General features: G+C 33.0%; 2 protein-coding genes across 2 annotated transcripts in view; one reads left to right on the top strand and one right to left on the bottom strand.

Annotated features, from left to right (window-relative positions):
* Positions 1–12,096, bottom strand: part of LOC114331837 (adenylate cyclase type 3) — a 682,543-nt gene that overhangs the window by 467,029 nt on the left and 203,418 nt on the right. The window lies entirely within an intron of this gene.
* Positions 4,574–8,854, top strand: LOC114331864 (uncharacterized). The gene is made up of 3 exons (XM_028281548.1): positions 4,574–4,754; positions 4,869–4,922; positions 8,380–8,854. The coding sequence occupies exons 1-3, from the start codon at positions 4,682–4,684 to the stop codon at positions 8,748–8,750; spliced, it is 498 nt and encodes a 165-aa protein (XP_028137349.1). The 5' UTR covers positions 4,574–4,681; the 3' UTR covers positions 8,751–8,854.

The raw sequence follows: 12,096 nt of genomic DNA on the forward strand, positions 1-12,096 counted from the left end.
TTTTTAAAAAATTTATTTTAAGATCTGCTGTTATCCTAAGAGTGTTAATATGACCTAAACATGGAATACTAATGGGTCAGTGTCAGTGATTTTGTCCTTCATGCCTCTTAAAAGTTTGTTAGTTTGCTAGGTCGTCAAATTGAAAAAAATTACCTAAATTAAAGCCAATTATTATTACCAATTGAAAAAAAATAAAAAAGTAAAAAAGTAAATTACGAAAATTCCATTTTTTAGTAACACACATGCTGGTTCAACTCTTTTTTTGGTTATCTCATATGACATTATCAGTACACAAAACGCATAAGGGATAAAATTGTGGTTAAACTACGTATTTAAATCCGCCGGCTATATAGTCGGAGAGATAGATGCGGATTTTTCTCGTGATAAGTAATATGGACAAACTATATATATGGGAATATATTGAATCAGCTGTGTACATGACTTTACCCTACGGGCGGAAACCAGAGTGGGGGACGAGGGTAATTATAAGGGGTCAAAGTCGCGAATTTTATTATTCATTTTGTGATGCTCATGATCGAGATGCAAAAAAATTTGGGAATAAACAGGTTATGACGTAACTAACAAAATTTCCAGGGGCGAACAGCTCCCTGGGGGACGATGAGGTGGCGAATAGGGGTGAATATAAAAATTATAAGGGGTTTTTGTGACGCTCATGATCGATATAGTGCACCAAAATTTCGGTAAAAGGTAGATCATGACGTAACTAAGCAAAATCTCCAGGGGCGAAACGCTGCGTGGGGAACAAAGGGGTGGCGGGCAGAAGTGAATATAAAAGTTATAAGGGGTTTTTTGTGACGTTCGTGATCGAGATAGGGCACCAAAATTTGGGAATAAGTAGATCCTGACGTAACTAAGCAAAATATCTAGGGGCGAAAAGATGCGTTGGGGACAAAGGGGTTGTGGGTAGGGGTGAATATAAAAATTATAAGGGGTTTTTGTGACGATCATGATCGAGATAGTGCATAAAAATTTGGGAGGAAGTAGATCATGACGTAACTAAGCAAAGTCTCCAGGGGCCGAACGCTGCGTGGGGGACAAAGGGATGGTGAGCAGGGTCAATATAAAAATTATAAAGGGTTTTTTGTGACGTTCGTCCTGCTCGCCACCCCTTTGTCCCCCACGCAGCTTTCCGCCCCTGGAGATTTTGCTCAGTTAGGTTATGATCTACTTATTCCCAAATTTTGATGCACTATCTCAATCACGAACGTCACAAAAAGACCCTTATAATTTTTATCTTATAATTTTTATATTCACCCTGCTCGCCACTACTTTGTCCCCCACGGAGATGCCCGCCCCTGGAGATTTTGGTTAGATAGGTTATGACCTACTTATTCCCAAATTTTGGTAAATTATCCCGATCATGAGCGTCACAAAAAACCACTTATAATTTTTATATTCACCCCTACTCGCCACCCCCTTGTCCCCCACGGAGCTGTCCGCCCCTGGAGATTTTGCTTAGTTACGTCATGACCTGTTTATTCCTAATTTTTTTCTCATCTAGATTATGAGCGTCACTAAAAAATAATAAAAACCGCGACATTGACCCCTTATAACCACCCTCATCATACGGATGTGAAAAATGTATAATGAAGGTTAACAACTTGAACAAATTAGAAGCTTTCAAGATGTGGCCATATCGTAGAATGCTCAGAATATCTTGGGTTTAACGCATTTCAAACAGAGAAGTCTTAAATAGAGCAGGTCAAGGCGAAAGTGACTTAATCAAGATGAAAAAACGCTGGACGGAAGGGCCGCCCGAGAACTTTATCGTACCGATCTATTATCGTTATCGTACTAGATACTGGCATTCTATAAAAATAACAAAGTTACTCGTTATTTTGATATTTTAGAAACACCTTGTATACTTGAAAATATTTTATGGTTCTACGCATCATTAATTCCCGCATTTGAGAAAATGTTCGGGGCACACTATAGATTATTGCAAAAATCAATAGAATATTAGTCATACTTTCATTTCAAATTAGTCCATTTTTCTGAGAAATTAATAGTTTACAATATTTGCATTTTACTGCATGGATTGTAATGAAATTTTGGGAGTAGCCCAAACCCAATCTCCTAATTCAAAGTCTATCCTATATACTATGGCGCTTTTATCATGGGGGGGGGGGTTCTCACCACTTCTCGGGGATAGAACATTTTTATTTTCGAATTGCATGGAGCAAAAGGAAGAATTTTAAGAAAATTTAAAAATGCGCTCTATAATTTGATCTTATTTTTTCACCCGTCCAACTTTTTGAAAGTAGAAATAATACTATATTAAGAGGTATTGCAAAAGAAAAACAATGCATTTAAATTCTGGTGAATGAGGGGTTAAATGTATGCACTTCTCATTTTTCCTTAAAGTGCATTAGTCATATATTTTTTGCACCATATCTCGCTTAGTTTGAATGTAACCGATATTTAACGGTGCTCGTTTTAAAGGCCTTTTCAAACACTACAAAAGCATGATCACTTTGAGCATGCACCAAAAAACAAACTCTTTTTACCTACCATCTCTCTTTTTGTATTATAAATAGAAAATTTACGAAGGAACGAATCTCTTTGTTATTTATAATTAAAAAAAAATTAAATAGTGTTTTTAGTTTGATGCATAGTTTTTAAGGTATTCACAAAAAAACCGTCCGAAAACGTGTCATTTTTAAATGAAAATGGCCAATTTTCAACTACGCGTAACTCAAAAAGTATTGAGTTCTCAAAAAAAAGTATAGATCAGTTTTTGCTTAAAAATAGGTTCTCTAGCCACTTCCATGCTTATTTTGACCAATAAATTTTCCACCCCCTTGAAGGGGTGAGAATTGCCCCAAGATAAAAGCGCCATAGTATATAGGGTAGATTTTGTTTCTTGAGCTATTCCCTACTTACTGTGAAAATATTAAGTACATCGATGTAGTAGGATGGAATTCGGAGCCAAATACCCTCATTGACTGCCCTATAATAATGCTCTGCTATGATCGCGTGAGAGGGGACACACACAAGATTCTAGCAAAATTTCAATTTTCTGTAACTTTTGAGTTTTTGAGTTAAAGCAACGAGTTTTATGTCATTGGAAAGATAATTTTATATTCTTTCAAAATATGTAAAAATATACAGAGCATATGTAAAAAATTAAGATTTTTTTTTCATTTTCGGTTAAAGCGGAAGCCATATTGTGGGTAAAATTTATTGTGCTAATAGATAATAAAGTACTGTATATGTCTGCCAAATTTCAAATTTTAGTTTCTATTACAGAGGTAGTTACGGGCACTCGAATATTTTTTTATAAAAATTTCATAACTCCCCTCCTATGGGGAGTTAAGAAATCTGACTAATGTTATTCAATTTACCGATAGAATATCAAAAATATATTAAAAAATAAACAAATTCCTTTGAGTCATTTTTGAGAAAATTTAGTTCAAATTTATGTCAAATTTTGACACCTTAAATATAGGCAACCCATAACTTTTTCTGAAAAACGATAATATTCTTGTTATAGCCCCATCTTTAGGCTATATAAATGTTGTTTCAAATTAAATTTATCTTAAACAAGTTTTTAGATTAGTAGGGAAATGTATCGGGTGGGCGGTCGGCCATGCTGGCCGCCATTTTGGATTTGGAAATGTCAAATTCCGTATTTCTATCTATCTATCGATGAGCTAACTTTAAGTTAAATTTCATTCGTTTCGGTCAAAATTTTCAAAAATGGGCCCCAAATAACCCCCCTATTTCGGCCCCCCTTTGAGAGGTTTTTTTCAAAAGCTTAGTTTCTCGACAAAATTCTCTTAAACTTACTCATACCGAATTTCATCGACATCGGTCCAGTAGTTTTTGCTGGGCGGTGGCGACATACGTACGTACATACTTCCGACATGTTTTTTTATTTGCTTTTTAGACTCAGGGGGACTCAAAACGTCGAAAAAAGTGAAATCTGAAAAAAAAGTTTTTGCACGATCCTATAACTTTATCTATTATACTCATACTGCGTATGTAGTACGATAAAGTAAAAAAGAGAAAACTTAAATATCTCAGGCAAATAATGAGAGGTAGCAGATACAGGATACTGCAGTTAATACTCGACGGAAAGATCGGCGAAAAAAGAGGAATTGCTAGGAAGAAATATTCGTGGCTCCGAAATCTTCGTCCATGGACTGGCTCATCAGCAGATCAACTATTACATGGCGCGCAAGATCGAGAACGATATCGCCAAATGGTCATTGAAGCTACCCACGCCTAAAATTTGGGCACGGTACTTTAAGAAGAAGAATACCACCCTAGTCCCCCACTCTGAATTCCGCCCGTAAGAGAAAGTCATGAACACAACTAATTCAACATATCCATATTCAAAATCCGCTCCCAGCTCTTAGACTAATACTAATTAATCTGTTTAAAATAATATTTATTTGCCTTATTAATCTTTAAACCGCGTGGCGATATTTACCTAGTAGGTTACACTTTAGGAATTAAAGGCTTAACACTTAATTTATTTATTTACACTTATTTTAAATTTATTTTTAGACACGGAAATTGTAGTAGTATTGTTAAGATTATAGTAATTATAACCCTTCCCTGTTGATAACACCTCCACGGTATATAAAAAATGAAAAACTTGATCATTTGAATCAGTTTTATTAAGATATTAAGCAAAATCCAAACAAAAATTACAATGGCAATTAAGACTTTATTTTTAGTCGTTATTTTGGCTGCTAATGTTATTGATTTCTCGAAGGGCAATAAAGGTAAGTCAAATAAAAAATAATAATTAAATTCTATTTGATTGATTTATTGTTAAATTTTTAGAACATATTAAAAATAATTTGATCTAATAATAATTTTAAAAAATTGTGTTTTAGATACTCAATTATCAGGTGTAATTGACATAGTTGATAATATTCTACCAACACGCAGTAAGTAAATTTTAAGGTATAATTTACATAATAGTCCTGTCGCCAGGGGGGGTACAACGGCCTCGTTAATTCAGATGGACTTACTCAAGTTTTTTTTATGTATTTTGACCCGTAGAACACGAATTTTTTGGGTAACAGTTGATCCGGATGTCGATAAGATTGTTATAGACCAAGAACTTGAGGAATCAAATAACAGCGATTTTTGGCAAAACAAAACAATATTTTGTATTTTTTGGGCCATTTTAAGTAAAAAATATTTCTACAAGTTTTTTCGTAGGATGCACAGTTTTCGAGATAAACGCGGTTGAACTTTAAAAAAATCGAAAAATTGCAATTTTTGAACCCGAATAACTTTTGATTAAAAAATAAAATAGCAAGTCTGCTTACCGTATTTGAAAGTTTAAGTCAAATTATATCGGTTTTGATTATTTGCATTGGTAAAAATTTATTTTTTTATTGTTTAACAAAGCTATAAACACGTAGGGTTTCCCGTGCTTTTACATTCGTTTTAACGCATGTAACGTAGAAATAGTCTTGATTGCACTAGTACCTATTCTACCTACTCGTTCGATTTTAAATGAGAAATCATAGAAACATCACTCACGCACTAGTTGTTTGTAGCTTTGTTTAGCAATAACACAATAAATTTTTAGCAATGCAAATAATCAAAACCGACATAATTTGACTTGAACTTTCAAAGGCGCTAAGCAGAATTGCTATTTTATTTTTTAATCAAAAGTTATTCGGGTTTAAAAATTGCAGTTTTTCGATTTTTTGAAAGTTCAACCGCGTTTATCTCGAAAACTGTGCATCCTACTAAAAAACTTGTAGAAATATTTTTTGCTTAAAATGACCCAAAAAATACAAAATATTGTTTTGTTTTGCCAAAAATCGCTGTTATTTGATTCCTCAAGTTCTTGGTCTATAACAATCTTATCGACATCCGGATCAACTGTTACCCAAAAAATTCGTGTTCTACGGGTCAAAATACATAAAAAAAACTTGGGTAAGTCCATCTGAATTAACGAGGCCGTTGTACCCCCCCTGGCGACAGGACTATAACTTGTAGTGTCAAGTAAATACATTTTGTAAATATTTTCCTGTTTTCTTTATATCTAATAGTTAGTTTTTCAAGTGAAATATATGAAGAGACTAAAGGTTTTTTGTATGTTTACTGTGTTTTGTCCCATATTTAATGCAGAGTATTAAAATTTAATTCCTTTTTATTTATTTAATATATTTAACCTTTATAAAAATTTATTCGCAAGCAATCTTTTAAAAATTACAGGATAGGTTTTTGAAACATAGGAAAAGTGGATTCGCTAATTTGAGACACAACTGTTTAGTGATGTTAGTAATTTCTTTTTTGAGCAGTTAGGTTGCTAGACGTGACTGGAAATTACTACACAACCAAACATTCCTGCTCATAGACAATATTATTAATAGTAAATCGACATAAATAACATAAACCTTACGCCAATTAATAATTATTTATTCATGCCATTATAATGTATTAATAGCAAATGAGAAAATTATTTATTATACAAAATAATAATATTTTGAAGAAATTAATTCCACAAAATTTTGTGAGTTTAGTATACACTCCCACTATTTAAAATAATTCTTCTTTTTTTAATGAGATATTAAGTTGATTTGAGCAGTTAATAATGTGAGGTAGGTATGGACCGTGATAGTCGTGACATCAAATCAATGTTGACTACTCTGAAAAAGGTTTCCAAACACGTTGTGTCTAGGTATTCCTTTTCTCATGATTATCTTTCAGTGCGTCACAGTTTTTCGATTTCTTTCTAACGCATTAAATTGTATGTGACAGAAAAAAAGGCACGTCCGTGATTACAGACATTTACAACATTTATTCTAGTTATTCTAGTTGTCGATAGATGGCGCCATGATAAAAAAAATATTTTTTTTTAATTAGATAATAATATTACAACTATAATCTGTATAATTTATAGGACTATACAAATCAAAGAAAATACCATTTTATAAATGCAAGAAACACATTTGATTTGTTTTTATTCCAAATTGAAAATAAAATGTGACAACTGTCAGATTTAACTAAAATGTCATGTTAGAATAAATGTCATAAATGTGTATTATCACGGACATACCCTTTTTCCTATCATTTGTTACGCACTGAAAAATGCTCATGAAAAGGACAATACACGCTAACGTGTACGCAATTAAAAAAGGTAGAATTAAACTTAATCAAGCCAGTGACGTCATTATTTCGCGTGCGCAGTGACTATATATTTTGATACACGCTATTTTGACATGTTTGATAGTGTTTGTTTGATAGAAAAATATTTGTTATTCAGATGTTTCAAACTTAATTGTAATAAATCAGTGATATTCAGGTACTCAAAATAAATATTTAGTTGACATGACATGTATCTACAAAACACTGTTAAAATCATTTTTATACATAAGTTAATTATACCAGTTTATAAACCAACGTTCTTGTGTGTATTTTTATTTATACAGGGAGTTGTTTAACTTGTTTCGATTTTCATAGAAAATTGGTTATAACTTTTTAAATACCTACCCTGTATAATATAATAAACCTTTATATTTTTCTTATGGGGAAGTTAAGAAGATTTCGAACATAAAATAAAATATAGGGTGTTCCATTTAAAAAACACAAGTTTGGTCTGCCACTATGTTATCGAACGCCCTGCAACATTCTAACTAATTTTGTAATATGAAGCTCAAAGTTCGCTACAATTTTTGTTACTACCTTCTATTGCTATCTATTACTATAGCGGATCTACTCAGCTTTATCACACTAATCAATCGCCCTGTATATTTTATCTTGATACTTCTGCCTCCCTTAATCACGAATTTTAAGTCTCTTATCTTTTTCATACTGTCTTAGAATGTGGTTAAACTCATTAAAAGAACTAAATAATTGTCCACACTTCATAGGTAATTTAAAAAAAAACACAAATAAAAAATAAGAAAGCTCTTTACTAATCATATTAAAGTGTAAACACAACGCGATTAGACAAATTCTAACCACACTCTGATACTCGCGATACTTACCACAGCATACACGCGGCTCAAATTAGCGTGTACAAAAAAAACCAGTCAGAGTGCACGCTTAATAGTAACGTCACTGACTTAATGACGTTTAAGCGTGTACTCATGATACTATAAATAACATTTTTTATTTATGTTATTTATAGTCTCATGCGTGTACCTAACTTTTTTATTTGCGTACACGTTAGCGTGTACGTAGACACAACGTGTTTGGAAACCTTTTTGACATTATGACGTCACACTATCACGGTCCATTTTTGTGTTGTAGGTTTCCTATTCCGAATGTGTCAAATTGAATCTCGGCTGTGCGAATTCAGTATACATTTTATTTCTTTTATTTCTTGTAGTTCATACTCATGATATGCTTATTGCTTATTTTAATAGGTTTTGCTTGTAGATCCTTGCAATTGTCAAAAAGAATTAGATCGAATATATGATACACTCTGTGAAGTATATGAGGATGTCACCGAGTTAAGCTGTGAAATTGATGATATAAAAAAATACATGGACAAACTAGAACAAAGAACTTGCCGACAAAATTCCACTCTCACCTCACTTAAAGTTGAAATTGATAAAGTCAAGAAAAATCAAACAAACACAGTAAATTTGCTAAAGGTACAAACTACTGTACTGCAAAAAATTATCGTTAACTTAAAGAAAATCGAAGATGAAGACACTAAAATACACAAACAGGTTGATAAACAAACTGGCAGTATACACTACTTATACCAACTGGTATTAAATACTGTAATTTGTTTAGGAAAGTAACGTTAGCTAATATAATTTTATTTATTTAAATTATTTGTGCTGATATTCAGTGTAGGAATTTAAATGTAAATCATATTAAAAATAAATTATTTTTTGGCGTTTAATATAGTGTTTTATTAAAAATTTTAATATATTTATATAATAGTTTGTTATGAAACAGTTCGTGAAGTATGCTTTTTGCGCACGCAAGCGATGTTTAGATGTTTTCGCATTAGGGTAAGGGTAAGCACAGAACAAGTAAGTCTCGGTGGAGGTGTAGGTCGCGGTAGATGCTACTAGTTAAGTCGCGGTCGATGTCGACAGCACATAGCAAGGAGGTCACCTGCGCTGTCAGTCGAGTTAGAACCACTATCAAGTGAAATAGTTTAATGAAATTTGAATGACAAAAAGGTTGTGCTTTTGCGATGTTGTGTTAATCAAGTGATGATAGTGATGAAATGTCAGCTGTAACCAAATGGTGGATGATAGATACTATATCCAACAGACGGTTTTCAGTGCATCCAATAAATTTGAAAAAAAGCCGTTTAGGGGAATATCATCTTTTTCACGAACTGAAAAATGACCCGGAACGATTTTATTTGTATATGAGGATGACGCCTGACACATTCTCGTACTTATTGGAAACAACTATTCCCTATTTGGATGGATCTGTATTTCACCACAACTTTGATGTTTTTTAAACAGAAATAAAGCTTTTTTTAACAAAAATGAATAACCATTTTCAACTGAACCAGATTTGATTTCAACCAGAGAAGGTTCCCATTGTTTTCATTGTGGTGGGATGTAGAAGAGCATTATGTTGTTTTATATGCCATTAGAGTGAAAACTTAGTCTTTTTTTAACACTTTAAAAAAGTTGTAATGTGTTATCCCCAATAATGCTTCATTATTTGGATATTTCACATTAAATTATTCTATTTGGAATTTTTCGAATATGAAGCTATTTTTCATTAGCTATAACTCTTCTTTTGCTAGGTATAGAGACCTAGTATATACACCGTTTTTTTACTTTTTTTATGGGCTATAGTTTTGCTACGAATATTTTTTTAACAAAATGCTTACGTTTTGAGTTATTTGCGAAAAACCGTATAAAAACGTGGCTATTTTGTTGGAAAATGAACATATTCACTTGCAAATAACTCGAAAAGTATTGATTTGGTGAAAAAACTCTATAAAACAAAAGTTGTCTAAAATTAGTCAGTTTATCCATTTCGGGACTTATCGTGGACATATATTTTTTCACCCCCGAGATAGGGTGAAACCTATCCCCAGGACAAAAGCACACATCGGTACCATATCACTTTTTTTCTTTGACATGTTAGCTATCCTTATGCCAAATTTAATGTCAATCCAAACGGTTCTTTAAAATTTACAGCAAAAACCGTGAAAGAATGTACTATATTCTCATTTTTATCAATTACCTGTCATTCCAATACAAGTTGAGTTACTATCTCCTTTCACTCCTTCGCAAGAACATGCCGGTTATGATGTGGTCTGTGGGTCTTGTCCCACAGTACGGAAGTTAGCTGCACAATTGCTATCAGATCCTCCTTCATATTTAGCACTTCAAAAACTTACTGAATTTATATACTTTAAAAATTCAAAAATAAATTGAATACGAAAAAAGAATTATATAAAAAGTAGCAACTCAGATAGCGCAGGTAATGACAACTTGGCCTCGAACGACATGTACCTAAAACAAAGTGATTTTCAGAAGCATCGAAGCATCGATGTAAACCTCCTGGATGGCATCGCGCTAAACCTCCACCGCGACTAACCTGCTCTGTTCGCTTCCATTCATTACAATGTGTTTGTTTTACATGGATGTCGACATCGACCGCGACCGACAGCTACAGCTCCACCGCGACTTACTTGTTCTGTGCTTACCCTAAGAACAGAACAAGTGGGTCGCGGTGGAGGTGGAGGTGGAGGTCGCGGTCGATGTCGATATCCATGTAAAACAAACACATTGTAGTGAATGGAAGAGAACAGAGCAGGTAAGTCGCGGTGGAGGTTTAGCGCGATGCCATTCAGGAGGTGTACATAGATGCTTTTAAAAACAAGATGAGTTTGTTTTACATGGATGTTTACTGCGCGGCCTACAAGGATGCTTCCCTGTGATTGGTCCGTTCGAAGACAAGTTGCCATTAGTTGCGCTATCTGAGTTGACACTTTTTATATAATCCCTTTTTTGTATTCACTTTATTTTTGAATTTCTAAAGCACCTAAAATAGTAAATTTTTGAAATATGAAGGAGGATCTGATTATTTACAGCTGACATTTCATCATTATCATCACTTGACTGACACAACATCGCAAAAGCACAGTCTTTTTGTCATTCAAATTTCATTACACTACATCACTTGATAGTGGTTCTAGCTCAACTGACAGCGCAGGTGACCTCCTTGCTATCGACATCGACCGCGGCTTAACTAGTAGCATCCACCGCGACCTACACCTCCACCTCGACCTACTTGTTCTGTTCTTACCCTTACAGTTAAAAATCCTTTAAAAAATTTTTTTGAAGTTTTTTATTGATATAAAGTACAATAATTATTGTATTAAATAAACAAGTTTAACAGTAAGTTTAATAGTACAATTATTCAAGCTTAAAATGGATCCAAACCTCGCAATTCTAATTGCTCCATCGATGTTCTTGAAAATTTGGAATTAAGTTCATTTTACCCTCCTCTGCAAACTGGACTTGGTCGCAAAGTACGCTTTTTATTTTTTAGGGGTGAAAACTACCCCTTTTCCAATAAATTGAAAACTAATTAATTAAAGCGGAAATGGGCTATAGTTATGTTCAAATATAATAAGTGTTGATTGTTTTGAATCAGGACTTTAATATTATATTTTACAGCTCACAGCCCACAAAAAAATCCTCATAGAAAGATGATTTAAAAAATATGTTCAAGAAACATGAAATTTTTTTATTTTGGATCGTAATAGGAGAATTTTTTTCTTTCAAGTACAAGAAATCTGAGACTTAATCTTTTTAATAATGCAACCACCAAATACCACCCCTAACAATGAAACTTAGGAAAAAATTGCAAATTAGTAAATGGAAGCAGTTATAGACATCAATATGTTTAAACATGTTAATTTTTGTTGATTTTTTACAATGTAACTAATAATTCGTTATTTTTATATGTAACTACCCTTAAAAACTACCCCTTATACAGTTATTAAAAAAATGGCTGGGATTATGAAGTCATTTTATTTTCGACCTTAAATAGAAAAAATATATATTATTTAGATATAAAAAACTTTTTTAAGTTTCAAGATTCAAGTTTTTAATTTAAATCAGCCCCTAAAAACTACCCCGTCTCATAAAAATTGGGGAA

The sequence above is a fragment of the Diabrotica virgifera genome, chromosome 4 (genome assembly GCF_917563875.1).
Source record: "Diabrotica virgifera virgifera chromosome 4, PGI_DIABVI_V3a".
Classification (NCBI taxonomy): Eukaryota; Metazoa; Arthropoda; class Insecta; order Coleoptera; family Chrysomelidae; genus Diabrotica; species Diabrotica virgifera.